Source organism: Fulmarus glacialis, unplaced genomic scaffold (assembly GCF_000690835.1).
Source record: "Fulmarus glacialis isolate BGI_N327 unplaced genomic scaffold, ASM69083v1 scaffold10450, whole genome shotgun sequence".
NCBI lineage: Eukaryota > Metazoa > Chordata > Aves > Procellariiformes > Procellariidae > Fulmarus > Fulmarus glacialis.
In genome coordinates, this window is record NW_009187101.1 from 20,910 (window position 1) to 42,488 (window position 21,579).

At 35.6% G+C, this 21,579-nt stretch overlaps 1 protein-coding gene across 1 annotated transcript in view; it reads left to right on the top strand.

Annotated features, from left to right (window-relative positions):
* The window catches only part of MCPH1 (microcephalin 1), a gene marked incomplete at both ends in the record, with an annotated part of 38,662 nt that extends 19,129 nt beyond the window's left edge, over positions 1-19,533 (top strand). Inside the window, 3 exons of the mRNA XM_009573925.1 lie at positions 1,836-1,923; positions 16,187-16,224; positions 19,371-19,533. Coding sequence (XP_009572220.1) covers positions 1,836-1,923; positions 16,187-16,224; positions 19,371-19,533 — 289 coding nt within the window. The remainder of the gene's footprint in view (positions 1-1,835; positions 1,924-16,186; positions 16,225-19,370) is intronic.
* Positions 19,534-21,579: the final 2,046 nt, after the last annotated feature.

Below are 21,579 nucleotides of genomic sequence, written 5' to 3' on the forward strand. Positions count from 1 at the left end.
GTCCTTATTTGTGTAATGCATAAGATCCCCAAGCTGATAATCAGAGGAGGTGATGGACCTCGTCCCCTGTTCCTGCTTTCCTGTAAATATGAAGAACCAATGAGAGTGAACCATAACTGGTTGTCCAAGCATAATAGGTCTTGAGACTTTAATCCCAAGTGGGACAAGAGCTGCGGAGCTTGAGCATTCAGATGAAGAGAGGCAAAAGGAGTATTACACCACTTCTTGCTGCCCTCCCCAATCCAACCCTCCAAAAAAACCCAACATGGTGGATCGTCCTTTTAGGTTACTGAAATAACATACTGGAAATTAAGAGACATACCTTGCTTTACCCCCATCTGCTTGGGGTAAAGCAATAGAGTAGATGATCTCCTGACATCCCTTGCAGTCCTGTGGTTGGTGGGGGTTTTTTTAAGTTTCAAAATATCTGTTTTCTATGTAAAAGGAGTTAAATTTAAATTTCTTACCTTTTTTTATTGTGTGGCAAGATCTTTTCTTCTCTTCTACTTGCCACAAGTCTTGCTCAGTGAATGAAGATGATGGCAATACTAAATAAAATTAACATTGTTAAGTAATTAGTTCCCCCTTTGTTAAATGACACTTTATATTTAAATATTGAGTTTAAATTAGTGATTGTACCTGAAAGCCAGGTTTACTTGTATCACACAAAACCACATAAAACTTGCAACTTTAGTGTGAAGAAGTGATACAAGAAGATTATATTTTTAAAATAAGTAATCAGTGATGGAAAATGTTTGTCATCATTTTTTGTGTTGTAATTTGTTGTTATTGTTCTGTCACCTCAGGGATTAAGAGTTTATGTAGCTGACAGAGGAAAAACAAATGATTCTTAGTCATATATGCAGTCAGAATAGTAAATATGGATAGTACCCTTCAGTATTTTCCAAAAGTAATCAGAAGCAGCTTATTTGGGAGGAGCTGAATTTAGGCCACTTTAATCACTGATTATTAAACTTTCTTTAACTGGTCTCGTGCGTTTCTTTGAAATTAAAAATTAACGAATGTCCTAAAGTAGACTCCATTGAATTAAATTTGAGAAAAACAATCTACTTAAATCTTCAGTAATTAATACTTCATTGATCAAAAGATAGATCAAAGTTTTTCATCTTATGCAAGCAAGCTAATTTCACAAATGATTCAAAAGTTTATTATTTAGTGCTTATAAAAGTCATCCTGACAGTGTTGAAGAATTAAATATATGTTAATTCACAAAATATGTAATGAAAAATAGTGCTTTTTGGTAGCCACATTAGAGTACATTCTTATGGATGGTGCCTTTTTATAAATAATAGGACTGATAAGCCTGTATGCACACACAATCCTTGCCTGCTAACAGCTTGCTAGATTTGCTTGCAAAGTGTTTGAAAACATGTTTCAGACCTTCAGGTCATTTCAGATAAACACAGGGTGTACTGAAAACATTGACATTTCAATAAGAAAGTAAAAATCTAGCCACCACTGCTTCAAACTCTCAAATATCTCTGTATTCAGAGAAATTGCAAATTTTGTAATAAATAGAAAGCAATTTAGCTGATTCTCTACTTGTAGTTAATATATGGTTTTCAAAATATTGGAAATTGGGGGTTTTACAAGATCAGATACTGAAAGATTAAGTTAGATGCTTAAGTGTCATTCTTTTTTCTGTAACTGAAATATAATGGAAAAATAATGTACAAATTATTAACTTGGGTATCTTAATTGTACATAGCTCTATGTGCTATGATAAAATAATTGGTGGCAGTTTCATTTCACAAGATTGCATTTTTCATTTCAAGTTTCTAAATTTGGTTTCTAGGTGATGAAGTTTCAGACTGTCATGTCACTGATGGCTCTTGCAAAGTTTTTAATGAACAAAAGAATAAGCATAATGCGGGGTTAAGAAAAACTAGAAGACTCCAAAAGGTCAGTTTAACTGTACGTATTTTTTGTTAAGCTCTTTCTTTTTCTTGGAAAATCACTGAGTGCCTTTGTATGTACAAAAAAGAGATGCATTCTCTATGCACTATCAATTTAAAAACTTTTCTGAATCTCACTTTCCTTGAAATGTTATGCAAATGGTGGTCAAAGACAATACGTATAACCATGGAACTCAGCTTTCTGGTAACTTGTGGTGGCAGAGTCCATGCCAAGTTGGCGTCATAAAGGAGGTTGATAAGTCAGCTCAAACTGGTTTAGTTGAAAAGCCACTGAATAACCTGCAAAGATGCCTATCCTTTTTGGAGGAGTTACTAAATGGGGTAGGGGTTTTTGTTTATAGTGGATCTGTGGTTGGTGCATTTCCCCCCTTCCCCTGGGCCACTCTCAGGAACTCTGTTAGGCCTTAGCCACAGTGTAATGAGTTGGGCGGTTGAGGGTCCCTTGACCGTACCAGGCACCCTTGCATGGCTAAGGTGGGGAGCGACACTGATTGTACCAGGAACACCGGCTACCTGATCAAGGTAGGGAATGAGAGCGGGGGATAATTTGTCATCCCTGACAGCCCTGAAGCATTCCCTACCTGGATTGTGACTCAAGTGGAATGATACCATTGTTACCATGGAACAATACCATAATTACTATCTCGGATCACCCTGGATATTTTTACTGATGACTAAAGCCAATCATCTTGCAAACCTATAAACAGCGGTCCCAAGTGAGACCCTTTGAGCTTTCCTGGACTGCAGCAGGCTGCACCCAGAGTCTCCTTCTGAGTGGGACGCCTCTCAGAGTTTGCAAACTCTCGAGTTTGTGATTTTCACAGAAATGCTTTTTTTTAATAATTTTAAAGGTTTCCAGATGTAGTTTGACTGTGCAAAGTCATATAGAGACAATGCTGGGGTTTTTTTGATTGAAAAGTAAAAAGAACTTTACAAAAGATTTTATGTGGTTTAACCAGACAGTCTGGCAACGAGACAGTTGCACTGAAAAGTTTTACTTCATATTTTCCTCAAGCAATTGTCTATTAATATATATTAAATATTTATGAATACGTCTATTTAAGATCTATTTTCCATTGTTTGTATGCATACATACATGCAAAATTTATAAAGCCTATGTTGGAGATCCCTAGGAAATTCTTAGTGAAACAAATTTAAAAGGATATTGTTTTGAACAAAATTAGACTGAGTGTCTAAATTTTTGTAAAGAATTAAGTTGCAAAGCTTCTCTAGTACCAGTCACAATATGTTCTTGAAGCTTTATAAAAATAACCAAACATTATACAAATTTTTAATAAACACTTTTTTCCAATGGCAGCTTAAACATTGTAACATTTTGCTAATGTTTGACAATGTGAAAGTGAAGTTAAGTTAGAAAATTTTAGTTTGTTTCCTTTGCCCAAAGCAAAAATTTTGTGAGAGAAATAGCACAAATATTTTTAAAAACATGATGTTATTGAATCATAGTATTATGAAGAATTTTCTAATGTTTCTTTAAACCTTAAAAGAAAGTTTATGTTAAAAATACAAGTGCAAAAGAAATGCCATTTCCTAGCTGTTTTAATGGACTAACGTTTCCAGAAATGTGACTATGTGAACCTCCAGACCTTTTAAATCTAAAAAGAAAAAAAAAAAATTAAATTATAGTCATTGTAGAGTATATGCAGTTTTATACTGAATAGTTCCAATATGAGGCTTCAGATCATATTGCTGGTGTGCTGGGAATCTGTTGTAAGTGTAATCTGTTAAATTCGTTACTTAGCTGTAAGTCTCTTAATTTGGGAAGCAATGTAAATTGCAATTAGTTTTTTTCATACAAAAAGAGTTTGAAATCTAATACCTCTTTAAAAACATTTTAGATGTTTGCTGAATGTAATTCCTAGACAACGTCTGAACTGGAACTTCTTGAGTACTTTAATTATAACTCATTCACTACAGTGAACACTACGATTATAACTCATTCACTACAGTGAATGCATGTCAGTAGGCATTTGGAGTTCACTATGTGATGGTAAATATTAAAAAAGCCATACAAAAATATCTTTAGGAAATATGACCAGGCGTAAGTGTTAACATTATTTACGTCCATGGTTATTTCAATTTGTCATTTGTAGTTTGTTTAATTTAATATAAATCAAGCCGTAGATTCTGTATCTCTCTGCTGTGCTATTTGTTTTCTTCAAAACCTCAGGCAGGTTGAGTTTCTTGTATTTTGTTTTAGGTGACGTTAAAATCAAGAATGACTTTGTTCAAGTACTTTTATATCACAATTTTAGATTACAAGTACTCATATTTTCTTTCTTTATCTATACTATTTATATAGGCACGCTTATTATACTCCTAACATGGAAGACTTCTAATAAAAGTTACCTAAAATTCTACTGTCAACTAACAAAAGCCATGAAGACAGCAGTTTATAATGGCAGCTGCAGGCATGTTGGGGGAAGATAAATAAGATTTTCAGGAATCTTTTATGGCTTCAGGAACAAGCTTTTTGGATTTAAAACACCACCACCACCCCAAAAAATCCAGGAGTTTTGGGGTGTGGTACATATTCAAATGCAGCGCATAAAGATAGATTTATAAAACTGGCCTATTGGTTTGAACTTCTTAGTTTTGAGACATGACAACCCATAATTAAGGATAGTTCCAGATTCTCCTCATACAGAGTTGATAAGGATAAATACTGTGGATTAATGCCTATGAATGTCAGCAGGTGGCTTCCCTGGTCTAGAAATCCAAGTTGATGATACTGGATTGCAGGCATAAAAATAAACCCTGTATGCATTGAGATGCGTTTTTCAATTATTCCATGGAATTGAATACATAGTTATTTGTTGCTTTGCATAGGGAGGACAAAGTGAAATAACTAAAAATCATAAAGCCAAAAATATATTCAAACAAGTTAGTTACAGTGGTGTTAATCTGGTGGTATGAGGGTTGAGTGCTCATTTCATTGCTTAATGTCACAAAAATGTTTGTATTTATCACAACACCTGTTGCATGTCACAAATGTAAACATTCTGTACTTTAAACAGATCAGAGAAAGACTCATTATGAATAACCAGTTAATTGCCATTTTTATTCAAATAAAAAGTTTCATATTTTTAGATATGAGAGATGATAGATATCTTTTAAAGGATCTAACAGTATCACATCACTAAAAAAGCAATTGCAATAAATTTTGCACTCAAAAAACCCTTTAAAATACTATCTTCTGAATGAATAGAAGAAACTCTTCAATCATGTGAAAAAAACAGTTTAAGCATCATGACGGGTAATTAAAACCATAGTTTCACAGAGAAGACAGTATGGACAACTGAAATTCCTTCAGTTTTGTTTTTAAACAGATTCATCTTGGCTTGTACTTCTGTAGCTCTTGGATTTGAGTGAAGGTAAAGTTATCAACACTGAATTTAAGAGATTTTTGAGAGAAGAGAAAATTTTTACAAAGAATCTAAGCTCATGCTGTAGAACAATTAGTGCGAAGCAGGCCATCATTAGATCCTGTTATCAAAATCCTTCTTTTTGAAAATATTTTATTCATGGCAAAACAAACTTTAATATCCTGAAAAATCTGTAACTGTAAAACTTGAAGCAACTTGTTAGACATTCAGGAAAGTAACTTTATGTCTATATTTGATATGTGCACTCGTAGACTGTCTTAAACAGATTGTATCAGTTTAAGAGACAACATCTTTTTATGTTTTCCTTGCAATTTTGATTTTGTAGTTGCTTTGAATAAGCACATATTTTAAACACTGATACTTGAAATATTACTGACTTCGAGCCGCAAATGAATATTAAACTAGTGCGAATTAGACAAGGTGGAAGCATGCAAGCTCATTTACAGTTAACAGTGAAGAAACTGGAACTTACCTACACGTTTATGATCTGGGGAAAATACTTGATGTAGTGGGGGTGGTGGACAAGTGGTCATTGAAAATTATTCAAACTGATTGCTTCTGGGTATAGCGATGAGACGAGTGACTGAAGCTACAAATTATAGGAGTGCTTGCATGGTACCATCAAGAAACTTTTATAGTATTGACCAAACATCTGGTGGTGTGATTTTATTCATATCTGATTTGATCCTAGAATGTTTCTTGTTTACAAGATGTCTCATCTTACATGAAGTAATCCTGAAAGTGTCTGACCAACTCTAGCTGATGATAACTGAATAGTTGATTATTGTTTAACTGTAGTTATCTAGCTGACTCAACATAAATTTGAAGAAACAAGTTGTTGGGAAACAAGCTTTTGGGCAGACTACACTGTAGGACAAGTAACTTTGAAAGTGTCAGTGATAAAAGGATCTAATGTTATATACCACTGCAGAAAATGTACTTCCTTGGAGTGTCTGAAATATGCCACTGAACATTGATATCCAACAAGAAAGTTTATTTTTACTGGCAAGACACAGCTTATGCTATTGCTATATCCAAAATATGGTGGTCATTTGTTTGTTCCAAATGTCCAGGTTTTGTACTAATATTAGCATTTCAGAACAAAATGTCATATCAATAAGTAGTGTTCATATTTGTTTCAGATAAATGGAATATGCAGATACTCATTTGATAAAATACTTCTTTTCTTTCGTTTGGTATAAAGTTAAGTAGTGAAAAGATCTAAGAACTTTATATTGGCCTAATGGATTTAAAAGATATTGAATGCTATGAGAGTGATGTATAGGAAAAACTAAAATGAGTATCAGCAAGGTTAATATGAGATGGCTAAAATCACTGAAAAATATTCTTAGTAAATATTTGAAAAGCGGAGTCTCAAAATACTGCCTGTGACTTAGTACTTACTGGTCACGCTCAAACTTTTCAGAGGATAGCACTGTAAAGGATGCCTGTGTATCCCATGGTTTGAGAGAGTTTTATAAGTCCTGCTGTATGTTTAATCTCATGAGCATTTTCAACCTTTGCAAGGCAATTCTGATTTTGGACTTTGTCCAGCTAGTGAATTTGTCCCCCACACTTCTCCCCCATCAGTTGAGGGCTTCCAGAAAGGAAGCCATACTCTTGGCATCTGCTGCTGCACCTTACAGTGCATGCTTTGTGCCATGTCCTGGTGGCAACAGCTTTGTTATGGCCACTTAGGGATGCTACCATTCCTGCCAGGAAGATCTCCTGTAGATGGACCTAGTGGGCTGATTCGTGGCCTTGGGTCCTTAGAAATCATTCTCTTTATGATAGCTTTCATGCTAGCTATTCTGGACTAACTACTGAAGTGCCATGGTCTATTTCTTAACTTGAAAAAAGTGTCTTTTCGAGTCAGTACCTTTCTGTGGCAAAAGGCACAACCTCCTCTCAACTCAAGTTTAGGGTGTTTCCTGTTGTCCCAGGGACGCTTGCAGCTGCTGTTCACTCTTGTATGGGTTGCTGTTTGGAACACTGGAAACGTGTCGTGACAGTGATATAGGAGGTGGTTGACTTTGCAGTTTGTCATCTTAGCAGGCAGGGTAGTTAAGATCCAGGAGTTGAATTCGCCCAAGTTTTTATATAAAATTTTCACTGAATTTCAGTTCGGTCAACAGATTAACATATTGGTTCTTTTTCAGAACCTTATTCAAGAAATAGTGGCTTAAGTAGATGGAGAGTTTTGATTTTTGCCTGCATAGAATTAAGAAAAAAAAACTTCACTGTTTCTTCTTCTTTTTTTCTTTTTTTTTTACCCCCAGAAGGTTGGTTGGGATGGTGATTTTTGGTCCAGAGACTATTTACGAGGTCTTACGTAAAGTCAGAACGTATTTTTTAGTATTACTTTTAGGCAAGTAGGAAATTGCTCGAGAGCTATCCATGGAGAACAGTAGATAGGGATAAGCACTGAGAATAAAATCCTAGAATCCCAAGTTATTTGAAGTACATCTGTACGATCTCCATCCTTTTATTTAAAAGTCTATGGCATTCTTGGATTTGATGGTGGAAGGGAGGCTTAGGTGCAAGAAACAGATGCAACTCTTTCTGGCTCAGAGCATGAGGGGAACATGCATAAACATTGTGTAAGAAGTGAGGGCATACAGTCTGTGCTTGAGACATACATACCTCACTGCTGAAGATATGTATGTATGCTGTAACTTAACTCTAGCTACTGGTAAATCACAATTCTTTTCTAGTTTTGGGGTACACTGTTACATTTAACACTGAGGTCATAACCGTCATGCCAGAAAACCAAACACTCCACTGGACTGCAGCTGGTTTGGCAAAGAATCAGTGAAAACTGAAACTATTTTCCCTCTTGGCATCAGAAACCACCAGGAAGAAAAGCAACTGCTAGTTAGATCCTCTTTTTTTGGGAAATGTCGCTCTTGGAAAAATGAACGCCCTACATAAACCTACTGGTATCTGGCATGACTCTATAGGCCGGAAATCCTTTAGTTAATGGAACTACTTTCTAAATGATGGCCTCAGAGCTCTTGAAAATTGTTGAAAATCAATCTGAACAAAAGACTTCCTAAACTACATTTCATGAGCATTTGACATGTCTTCATTAACATTTTTTTAATAATTTAACAAATACCACCATTCTTTTCCACATTGAAATTATAGAAATTTTATGAATTAGTAGTGTGATCTTTGTGGAATTGAATTATGAGCTCACAAAGAAGTCTGCGTGGAACAGGAATATAAATATGCAATCAGTTAAATAGGAAAAAATCTTGCACCATGTTACTCCTTAGTAGATGTACTACTTCCTGCTAGTATAAAGAATCAGAAATGCTGAAAACAGTGGCTGTTGATCATAAGTACATTTCTACCCTTTCTGGGTGGTGAGCTTGTCCACCTTTCCTCCACTGGCTGACAATATCCATCAAGGTATTCAAGAACATGGTGAACCACCGAGAAAACTGGAAGAGTGTCAGACGACAGACAGAATGGCTTTATGCATCTGAAAAGTTGTCAGTAAGTGGCTGCAACTGTTTTACCTTTGGCCCAGAACTCACTGAGAACCCAGAAACAGTAACTGGAAATTCATACCCATTTTCATGCAGAGAAGAGGCTAAGATAATCCATGAAGATAACATTTTGGTTAAGTTTGGCACTCAAAATATGGAACAGCAGAGCAGGGATTGTACTAGCATATTTGAAAGAATTGTGTACATGTATGATTAATTCATAATCCTTCAAGATCCTAAAAGTAAAAAAAGAAAATCTTTTTTTTTTTTTAATTATTATTCTACCCTTCATAATATTGCTGTTGCACCTCAAAGCCTGAAATAAATATTGTTCAGTTGTTTACCATATTGTCTAGAGGACAGTTAAGTTTTAACTCAGGTTGTTGACTATCATCAACAAGTGGGTTACAATCTTCTCAGCTTGATATTTACTGAAGTTTACAGTCTTGTACCCTAACACAAACCTAACATAAATCCAGGCTTGGCTTTTTGGGGCTGCAGATGTGTTCAGAGTATCTTCACCTGAAATTCCATTCATTGCTGCATAGTTGGCAATCTCCAGAAGACTTCAACTATCCAAATTAACCTCTACGGTGTTAATAATTGTGCAAACCCAGTATTTAACAGTTGGGGTGATGCAAAATGGTTCTTTTCCTCTTAAAATAGTTCCATCCCTACAGCCTGGGCAATGGAAATGTGTCTCTTTGTGCCTCAGTTTCTTCTGCCCAGTGTATGACCCATTATGAGCAGTGTTAACTGAGCCACTGACATCTGCAATGAAGTAGCTAAGGCAGACGTCATTTCTAATGAACCATGATGGGTGGCAACCAATATTACCAAAAATGGAATGGATGGCTGATGAAGGCTTAAAAATCAGAGCTTTAATTTCACTGAAGCTACTCTACTGTTGCCCATTATCCTTGTGGCTTAGTTTTTATCTCACAGTTAGGGCATAGGGTATCATAGCTGAAGCTTTATGAAGTGCTTTTAGTTGGTCATGAGTCAGCTGTCCAAAGAAATTGTTTACATCATTGGATCATTATGAAAGCATAAACAGTTTTTAATGTCTGAACAGATGAAACAGATTCACTCCTACATCATGCTTAATTTTTTGTTGAAATTATTCACAGAAGGGTACAAACTACTTTTGTTAACCTTAGTGAAGCTGGGGAGTTGGGGGGAGAAGTTCATGTTACTTAAAGCAGAAAAAAATTAACTGTGCCTGACTTTCTCACAGATCATTTGGGAAGGTGAGTATACATTGGGCATTATTTGGTGCTAATGACAGAATTAATTTATGCTTTAGTGTGGTCTTTAAAATGTTTCTGCTTGCATGAGTTTTCTCTGTAACATAGTATTGCTCCATGATAGTCCTTGTTCCTCTTTCTCCTGTCTTGTGACTTTTTTAGGGTGAGGGAGTGTCCTTCCTTCACCTGAGCTTTCACTTTCTGTTAGAATCTAAACTATAAAGTAGCTTTCTCCTCCCCTTAGCATCCCACTTCTTGACATTCACTTCTGTCACGTTGGCAGTTTCTCCGTCTCTGTCTCCTCAGGTTTCACATTACATGGTCTAGAGGTGAAACTTTGCTAGTAAAAGACAGTTGAGAACTGGGCTGCTTCTTTTCCTGACCGGGAAGCCAGCCCCTAATTTGTACCTGTTGGAAAGGCTTGGGCCTCCCATCAGAATGGGAATCACTGCTGCCTGGGCTTGCAGAAATGGTAATCATGCATGTTGGCTTTTTTTCATGTCATATTGATTGACTTGGAAATTTTTGTTTGCAGTCAAAGGGGTGGTAAGGAGCATCTGCTCTCCCCTTAATCTGTCCTACCAGAAAAAGTCAGTCTCTACTTTTGCTAATGATCACAGCTGGAGAAACCTGTCCTTTGAAGTTGCAGAATGCTGTGAAAGCTGTCCCTTGCCACAGAGTTTTGTATCGCCTGTGGCTGATTTTTTTTTTTTTTTAATTAGTTGTTAGCTATTATGGTTGCATATGGAAAACTGAAAATGTCAGTAGGTTGTGAACTGTGACATTGCTAGTCTGAAAAGTCTGAAGCTTTTCATCATCCTTAATCTTGCCAACAGAAGTTCTAGGTGTTCCTATGTCTGTGATTACAGGATTTCTCATTTTTTCTCCTCTTTGGTAGTGAAGGAAAGCTGATGCCCAGGCACCTGTCATGTCATCTTATTTTTCTGTCTTCTTATAGCCTGCTTTGTTTTTTCATCTTTATGGTATTCATTTAGTTAGGATGGGTGCATTTTTCAGATCTTTCTAGAACCAAAGCAGAAGTACTATATTTGGTCAGGAAATTAGTCAAAATTTAGTTTGCAGCCAGAGGAAACTGGAAAAATATCAGTATCAAAGGACTGATAAGAGGAGAAAGGCCAGCCAGAAAGTAAATTACAGCTTTGAATAATTGCTGTTTAAAACTACTGAATTGTAATCATTCATTACAATTACCAATTATTTTCAGCCATGAGCCACAATTACTTGAACAGAATAAACTAAAGTAGCACAATTTATAGGTTGTTTCTAAAAACAGCCTTAAAGTTTTGGATCCTCATTACAACCTTCCTAGATAAAAGTGAGTGAAATTAACCTGATTCTTGAATATTCCCATGCTACACATGGCTCTGTTTTTTGGCTCATGTACTAGTAGGACTGAAGATTGTTACTTCTGAAATACAGCTGTAAAGATCAAAAGTGAGTATACGAGTTCTGAACCAATTTCAGAACCATCTGATGGACCTACAATAGCCAGAGAAAAAAGGGATTGGAAGAGTACAAAACAGATAGCATAATAATCTTGTACTTTCCCTTACACTTTATTTGCACATGCATGCACTACTTTCCCCTGCCTTCCTCTTGCCCCCCCCCAAAGTCCTTTATCCCTGGTATATTGGCCAAACCACATAGGGTAAGTATCTTGTTGAGTCCTGAAGGTGAAGGTCTTTTTTTACTCCATTACAGCATACGTCTGAGTTTGAGAGTACACTGAAGCTTATTTCTTTCAGAAATTCAGTCAACTTTAAGGCGTAAGAGGAGCATTTGGACTAAGTAATATACAATTCAAAAGTGGTATTTATTGGTTGAAATCCTTTCCTGAAAAATATCCGAGGCCTGGGTTCTCGACCCAAAGGCAAAATGAGATCTAATATACTTAGGCTGGAATTTAACCAGTCACAAAGGTAAAACTATACCTATCAAGTCAATTCTTAGCACTTTATTCTTGAGAACTGGCCTGGAAAAACATATTTTATGGTCACATTTTAATTCATTTGTCACTTATGAAAAACAACTCATGACATTCTTAAGGAAACAAAATTTGAGTTCACTTACTTGAAAACTAGGTTGTACAAAACAGGACTTTTCTCTTATTGTCCTTCAGCTCCAAGAAACACCTGCTCAAACTTAGAAGAAAGAAAGAATACATTTTGAGGTTGGATGCCTCTTTTGTGTTGTAGGTCAGTTAGCTCACAGGAAGTATTACGTTGTCTTTTAAGTACTGGGAAGATTTACAAATACTATTTGCTTTGAACCACTGAAATGCATGTTTTATATTTCAGATGACTTAGAAAAATCCTGTTGTTGGCAGACTCTAAAGAAATACTTAACGCAACTGTGCTCCTAAGAAATATATAAAGGAACGCTGAAGCATGTCATTCATAACACACCCTCTATTCCAGACCTAAAAAATAATTCAGAAAGAAGTGTGTTCGTGTTCTCATTTAGAGTACAGATATGCAACTCTGCAGGATTCAGAGATTAATGATAAATAAAAAGACCAGCTAACTTAATACCACCTTTTCCAGAGTTTTATTAATAATAATCCTGCTATAAATGTACATTAGAACTCATAATGATGCTCACCAGATGTCTTTTTGCTGGTCAGAAAAGAAAACGCTAACTCAAAAAAATTTTTTGCAGTAAAAGCAACATGTAAAATAAAATAGCCACAAAGAGCATAGAAGAAAAATTGCATAGCAAAGGGGGGGAAGCAATTAACTTGAAAAATGTACAACTGAAAATTAAAACATAGTTTGGCTAAGTTTTCTGCTTGGTAACTGTAATTAAAGAGGACTGCTTGTCTTACTGAAGCAATAAAAAAAAATGTTGTCTGCTTAGCAAATGACCTCTAACTTGCAAAAATATACAGTTCTGAGTGAAAATGAAATAATAGTTTGGAAGAAATTAAATTTATTCCAATTTCTACCTTTTGTATGCATCCTTCTGCATTCTTGAGTCTTTGAATCACTTTGAAGCGCACTGACAAAACATTTGCCCAGAATACTCACTGTATCATCTTGTACGCTATGTGTTATAGCATAAAAGCTATAATCAAAAACTGACTTTGCAGGGTGATGTCAAGACAGGCTGCAGGTTTCCCAATTTCTGTGGATCCAGTATTTTCACTTCCCTATAGTTAAGGTATTAATGAACTATTAAGAAACATTTCTGCTCTGAAGCTGAAGAAGCAGCTGTAGGATCTCAAGCTGCTCTGGCCTTCGTTTATAGTAATGCTTTTTTTTAACCCAAGTTTGGCAAAAGTATTGGTCTGATTAGTAATACTTCCATGACATTTCATTTATAAAAAGTTGTGAGGAAGGGTATTTTTCTGCACATTCTGAACAGGCACATGAGGATCTGGCTTTGGAGCTAGTACTATACAAGAGCCCCAAGAACCTAGTGCAATTCTTTTTGTGTGGATGTAACTCCAGACTTAGCCAAAGAGCTTCGTTCTGATGGCAGTGAGGCTTGGCTTCAGATACTGAAGGAGAACATCATGACAATGCTGAAGCATACATATTTGACATAGATGAGGTTTTCAGCCCAGAAAGATGAGACAGAGAAGAGTAAAACCTTGCTTTTAAGCCATGTTTTGTGCCTTCTCAGGCTGTCACATCCCAGGATCCTTTAATGTTCAGGAGTTTATGCAAATCCAACAGTGTGTATTAAGACAGTATGAGGTATAATATATGTATAATGTGGCCCCATGTCCGATTTCAATAATCTGGCCTAACCTGTGTAGTAGAGTGCCTAATATTGCAATCCTTCTGCCACAAGAACCGTTATTCAATATATCTTACTAGATGTCTTTTTGAGTGTATATACTCAAATTTTGAGTTTATATTACTTAATACTAATTATAATTATGTTATGATAGATATATTTAATATATATTGTTGCATTGTTATTATTTTTCCTTAAACTCTTTGTGTATAAAACTCAAATGTGGAATTGAAGCTGAGACATTTTTGGAACTTCCAAGAGCGATTAAATGTGACTGCTCGTTTGGAGTTGAAAGTAATGCAGTAGAAAGTCTTTTGGCTAAGAATACAACAAATTTTGATTACAGATAAGTGCATATTATCTTCTCTTCAACTGTCAGGCTAGCAGTAGGCTAAGGCATCATCAGTAAGTATTGCTGGCAATAAGTTAGAATTTGGAAACTTACATTTCCAAAAATACTGCATAGAGTTTCTCTCAAAGAAATATTTCAATATGAAAGTTTCATCCTTTCCTCATTTGAAGTTTTATTCTATTCTATTATTGATTGTTTTTACATTTTCACATTGTATATATTTTTATTTCTGAAGTATTGTATAGCTTACATAATGTTGTCAGAGTACACGTTTATCATGAATTTAAAAAATTATTGAATATGCTACATTATGTTGCTCCTGAAGACTTAAATAGTATCTGGGGTTTATGTTTTTCAAATTTACCCAACCATAAAATGAAATTACCATGTGTATATTGAAAAGACTACTTCTTATATTATCTTTAATATCTAGCTTGTCAATGGTATCTAAATTGTGCTTTATTCATGCAGAGATTTTTCATATAATGAGCAGTCATTGTGCACACTATTAGTCTACAGTCTATTAGTCCACAGAGATAATTCCAAGGAACTCCATTCTTAAATGTGACAAATTGCTTGAACACTTAATGGAGAACAGTTCTGTACTGATAAGAGAGGATGGATGGAGTTGCACCAGAGTATGTTCTCTCTTCTGTTCTGTGATTCATTACTGGGTAAAATGAGTTGCCCTCGAGTCTTTTTTGGCCTGTGGTACCAGCTGTAATCCAATTCAAAATATTTTTGTGGTCTCAGGTCAATACATTACTCAAAGGAAACTGAATTTTAGCAGAGACTTTGGGATCTTACTGCTTGTGGTTGTGGTAATATATTGGGGGGGCAGAAATGGGAGTGATTGTTTCTTATGGAGCAGTAGTTATCTAGAGAAATAATTTGAAAATCATATATTGATTTTGAAAATTAGGAGGAGTTGTTTGAAATTGTATAAAAGTCAGTTGGTCTACTTTTTCTACAAAAATTAAAATGTTTATGTATACGTAGTTGTGCATGTTCATGTAGCTACAAGTAATTCTTAGCTAAGATTTTCAAAACCTCTTCTTACATATATTTTTTATGACTGTGTTATGGTCAGTTATGTATTTCTCTGATACTGCTAAAATTCATGTTCTGTCCTACCTTTGTGCATGCTGGAGGCTTTCATGATCATTGCTGATGACCAAAGAATAATTCTTCCTCTTCTGACTTCTATAACACTAATTCTTAAAAAGCTTATTTAAAGTCTGCATGGGGCAAATGCTCCAACTTTGCATATCAGCCTTGGAGGATATTGCAGGGGTAGGGGAGATGCTTTTTAAGGTGTCTCAGAATTGCTGGTTTAAGATTGCTGTACTCTTTGAGTATACGTTGTCTTACTTGGACAACTTTTATTCACTAGACAAGGTTTAAGAGTGAAAGAATGTTTACTTAAAAACCTGGACTTAAAATGAAGCTGTGCCAAAAAAAAAAAGAGAAAAGCTACACTATCAAAATAAAAATGAAATTATTAAAACTATACCTTACAATAAATATACTCTTGTTTCTGCAGCATCTCAGCCAGTTTCTGCCTTTCTTTTGGAAGAAAATGGAATAATTTTAAATTACAGGTTTTCTTTGTTGAAGGTTAGCTGCCTTTTTCTTTCCATCTGATCAGAAGGAAAAGGCAGGAGACAAATACTATCCTTTTTCCTGTGGCATCCCAGACTGAAAATCCTTTGCTTTTTGTTTTTACTAATGAAAACTTGCATTCCTGTCTTCTGCTATATTGGATGCTTTGATACCACACATGATGAAGGGGTTTCCTTTCTTCCTTGTCCTCAAAGTTTAATATTTCTAGTATATGTATTAATTAGTACAGTCTTTTTCCCAGGTGATACTGTAATTATGAAGTAGTTTAGTCCTTTTAATGGAACAGTTTCTAATTTAAGGGTTTTTTTCAAAGGGGAAAACTTTTCAGATTTTTTATGTTTTCTTGTCTTTTCCACATCTCTAGCCAACAAGGACACTGGTTATGACGAGTATGTCTTCTGAGTAAGTATTAAACATTTTGAATCTTTAGTCAGCCCACTGCTTAAACTTGAATGTTGATAATCTTTTTATGCCTATACAAAATGAAATTTATCTTTGGGCCGTATGTTAAAATACTTTATTTCTTTCTGTATTCTAGCTAGAGACATGTACATATATGTATACGTCGTTGCTATCTACAGTGTATGTTTGTGTTGCTATGGTGCAGACTGAAATAGTTGTTCCATAGGTGAGCTCAGCAGGGCTTCAGAGCAATGAAACTAAAATCTTTTGAAAATTTTTTTAATTTTTCTGAAGGAAGCATAAAAAGGAATTTTATGTAGTAAATGGTTCAGACTTTCCACCCAAGACTTAGCTTTTTCCCCCTACATTTTAGTTATTTCTATTTTAAAAGTCATAATCTGAAACATCAGTTCAAAATGTTTTCTTTCATATAAATAGTTGCTGAAGAAATATCAGTTGTAGGCTTTTTAGCCACTTAGCTTCAAAACATTAGAAGCAGCTGCCACTGCATATTTTGGGGGAGAGTTAATAATTTTCTGGCATGCTCTTATCGTTCTCTTAAAAGTCTTACAGCATAAAGAACATCCAACAAAAACACAATTCCATATTTTATACTACACTTGCTTACAGTTTTTTGAATTCTTTTTCAAAACTCAAGATATTTCTACTACCCACAAATCTGTTTCAGGTTTGAAGTAATTAAGTCTTGACAGTTACATAGATACAAGTACTCAAAAACAGCACTTAGTGACTATCCTTTTAAAAGTTCTTTGAAAATGGTTGTCAATAACTATTAGCAAGTATACTAATATATGTCAGAAACATAAAATGGAATTAATACTTTTCTTGTATTTAACATGACTGGGTGCTAGTAACACCAAATGTGACTGGATGCTAGTAACACCAAGACTCTAAAATGCACTTTGCAAGTCATGCAATACAGGATCACTGTGGGGGAGGTAGAGATAATAGCTACAGTGCAGATAGGAGTAGTGGAAAACTGAGGCTGTGATCTGCCTAAAAGAAGAGAACAAATCCTGGCAGAGCTGGGGAAGAAGTTCTTTTGTTGAAAGAGGTCATAAATACATTATTTCTTTTATGTTGCTTGTATGTCGATTTTTCCCACTAGCCAATTACTATTTCATTAAATAAAAATGTCTGGTGATAACAATTGCTTTTCTTCAGAACTTCGTCATCAAGATTGTGCTTTTGGCTGTCTACAGTTGTAGGCATTCATCAACCTGTAAACGAAGGGAAGGGAAAGGAACTGCTTCTGAAAGAAGTAAATAACAGAAAACAGTCCTCCAAAGTGTACAACCCAATGGCCAAAAGCCAATTCTACTACCCAATACCTACAGCTTCAAAAGTGGTTCATTAGAATTTAAATTCAAAGATCATGAGTTCAGTGGTTTTATGGCATCAGGTTTTGAGCTTATACTAAATGCTGCTTGCTGATTCACTGCCAGCAGCTACCTGTTTTTCTGAATCACAAATTCAGTGAAATTTTGCTGTAAATTTGCATCTGGCAGTTTTTGCAGCTGACTGAAGTATAAACTAGTGAGTTTTCATTGTAATTTATAAGATATCTTAGATTCAATTCTTGGACAGTAGGACTTTTGCCTCTCATTGTAAGGAATTTTGTGTAGACACAAGAAAGAAGAAAAGCTTCAGGTAGAGCACAGAAATGCATACCCTGAGCACACAGTCTCAGCAGAGCCAGCCCCTATGAGTTGCAATGTTGCAAAAACATTCTCTTGTAGGCTACGTCCAGTTAAAACTCATCAAATGAAAAGGGAATAGTAAATACTCCAGTATCATTCAAGGCAATATAGCCAAGTCCAGAATTCACACTACCCGGTGTCTGCAGTGAGGCAGTTAAGTCTGGGGTGGGCTTTTTTTGTTTGTTTGGTTTTTTTAAGTGTCTCCACATACAATATCACCTTTTGACTTAAGTGTGAAGTTAATTTGCTACACTGTTTGCTGTTACTATTCATTTATTTGTTTGAAACTTCTTAAAAAAATAGATTGTTGCATTCTCTGTGAAGAATTTTTGCAGGTTTTGTTAGAGTTCCTCTAAATAGTGTCTGCTTTAGCTGGGGTATTTGGGGAGATTTAACTGAGTTACTTTCTGTGGAGTGGAATGTAGTGAGAATGAAAGTAACCCCAGAGGCTTCTGGAGATGTTCTGAGTGTGCTCACATTATGTCAGTGATTAACTTAAATGTTTTACCTGAGAGGATCACCATTGTGATAGTTGTGACTGTGTTCCAGGTTGTGCCTAATTGTTTTATCTTGTGTAGCATGCCATGGACATTTCCAAGTCAGCTGAGGGGAGCAGAGAGGGCACTGGAACTGGGCTTTCGTTTACAAATCTTTAATGATCATTTGTAATAATGATTTATAATAGTAATCATTAATAAGAACAGTAAATTGTTCTCATGCAACAGCTTTTCTCTAGTAATATCAAGATCTCACTGTTTTCAGGATTATATATTTGTGTGCTTCAGTGTAGCTATGTAGAGAACTCAACTTAGAATTCCAGTTACAGGTGGCCATTCTGGATTTTATATTTAATTATAATTGCATTTAAGGATAAGTGAATTTTTAATTGAAACATTGGCTCAGATGTATAGGTAGCAAGCCACAACTTTAGGACTTCCCTCTAAATTTAGACACAGCATTTTATTCAGATGCTGAAAATCTGGTGCTTCCTAATGAAAACCTCTCAAGAGTGCTGTGTCTAAATGTTTGCATTTCCTGGTAATACTTTTTTGATAGTACTACAAACACAACCAAGAATGAGGCTCTGTTGTACTAGGCATTGTACTCAAACAATATGTTAGATAATTCCTGACTCAAAAGCTTTTATTTAAACAGACAAGATAGATATAGGGGACAAAAGAGCTTTGATGTGCAAGTAGATATGATTGTGTGATGACAGAAAAGGGTCTGTTTGGACTCTGTGGGAAGGCTAATGAATTTAGGGCTAGCAGATGGGTAGAGGCTCAGTGAGAAAAGGATAAGAAATTATTAGTGAAGAAAGAAATTAGGGGAGTTTGAGTTAATTTGTGTTATGTGTATATGCTTTTATAATTCTTCATATCCATTTAACATTGTATGGTTTTTTTTTCCTTTTCTTCTTTTTAGGAAACAAAATACAGTAATTCAGGTGGTGAATAAACTTGGAGACTTTTTGTTCTCAGATGATGTATGTGAAACAACAAGTCATGTAGTTACAGGGAGTCCTCGTCGTACCTTGAATGTTATGCTGGGAATTGCTCGTGGGTGTTGGATTGTTTCTTATGAGTGGGTAAGAAATATTTTTAAATTTTACTACAGAATAAATTTTGTATATTTTGTATAGCTGAAATATCAACCATATAACAATGTTTGTGTCCATGCTATGTACAGTGGTGCGATGTTCAGATATTCAGGCTTACCTAGAGTTAGCTCAATTAGAGGAAATTTGTCTATGTGAAGCTCTGTTACCATGACTTAGTCTTTCAGTACTTCATCTAACCAAAGTATTCCTGTATTGTACCTCAGTGTGTATTTTAGAAATGCCTGAAGTCTTATCTCATGGATGAGAAACTCATGTCACATGCGTTATTTTTTGATAGATTAAAGGCTAAAGAAACCATTTCTGCTCAACATTAGCTAACTCGCATTATTCAGATTGAATTTTTTATATATTGATTTAATATATTTCTACTGTGTTCCGAAACATGTATTGTGTTCAGCATTGGTAAAATGAAGGGGAATTGTTAGATATTTTCTGCATAGTGGGAAAACTGTAAAATAGAAAAAAAATTAAGGAAAGCTATTTGTAGATGAATAGTTTGCAGACTTTGTAATTTACAGAAATCATTCCCAGACATCCAGATCAAATAATCACTGTATATCCTCAAAATTTCTTGTGGACTACCAGACTGTTACTGTAAAGACAAGATAATAATGAATTGCTGTATTGGGTCCAGCTGGGATGGAGTTAATTTTCTTCATCGTAGCTGTATGGTGCTTAGTTTTAGACTGGTGACCAAAACGGTGGTGATAACCCACCAGTGTTTTAGCTATTGTTCAACAGTGCTTACACGGCGTCAAAGTGTTCTCTGTTTTTTGGTCAGCCCCCCCAGGCTGGGGGTGCACAAAAAGTTGGGAGGGGACTCAGCTGGGACAGCAGACCCCAACTGATCAAAGGGATATTCCATACCATATGACATCACACTCATATGGGTTTTTCCAAAGCAGCCATTGCTCGGAGACTGGCTGGGCATCCATCTGCTGGTGGGAATGATTACTTTTACATAATTTGGTTTTTTTTAAACTTTTTTTTCCCCTTCACTTATTAACTGTCTTTACCTTAACCCACAAGGTGTTTTTTTTTCTTGCTTTCGCTCTTCCAATTCTCTCCCCGACCCTGCTGGGGTGGAAAGTGAGTAGTGACCGGGTAAGGAGCTTACCTGTCAGCCCAGGGTTAAACCACCTCAATTGCTCACTGTGATAATAGAGATTAACCATTCAATCTGACATTGCAGATGACAGTTTTTCAGCTTTCCTCATGTTTCCAGAGCTATAAAACATAGCTGTTGGAATTTATATGGAAATAGCTCTTCATCTTACACAGAAAAGAGTTGTACAATAACTTTAAATTTCTTGGTTTCCTTTTTCTTATAAATACTTTAAAATGTAGTTGTTGGGCTGAAAACAAAATAAACTTCTGTTGCGTTTTTGCTTTCAAGATGTCTGGCACTTACAGTGTGAAGCTTGTCCTACATGATATACATGTAGTTATCTGAAGAAGCTGTTATTGTATACTTTGGAGTTTTCAGAAGTTCTTGGTGATTAATTTTCCTTGGAATAAAGGGGTTTGCATCTTCGGTCACCTTAACGATCCAGTAATGTGCCTTTGTGGCAAAAAAGACCAATAGCATCCTTGGCTGCATTAAAAGGAACATATTTGAGCAGAGGGTTTGGACAAGACAATCTCCACAGGTCCATTCCAGCCTCAACTATTACATGATTCTATGCATCTATGAATGAAATACATTGAAATAGCTGTCCCACACATAGCTTTGTATGGAGTTTTCAACAAGTAACAACATATTTGCTATAAGTTATTTTCTCATAACGGGGTAGTCAAACATGAAAGCTTGTATTTCCTTGAGAAAAAGCTTCAAATAACTACTAAGATAGATGAAGATGTAGATAACTACTACAAAAATTCAGTAAAATAGTTTCATATTGTTGTGGTTTTACCCGGCAGGCAGCCAAACACCACACAGGTGCTCTCTCATTCCCCTCCCCGGCCCGTGGAATGGGGGGGAGAATGGGAAAAAAAAAGTAAAATTAATGGATT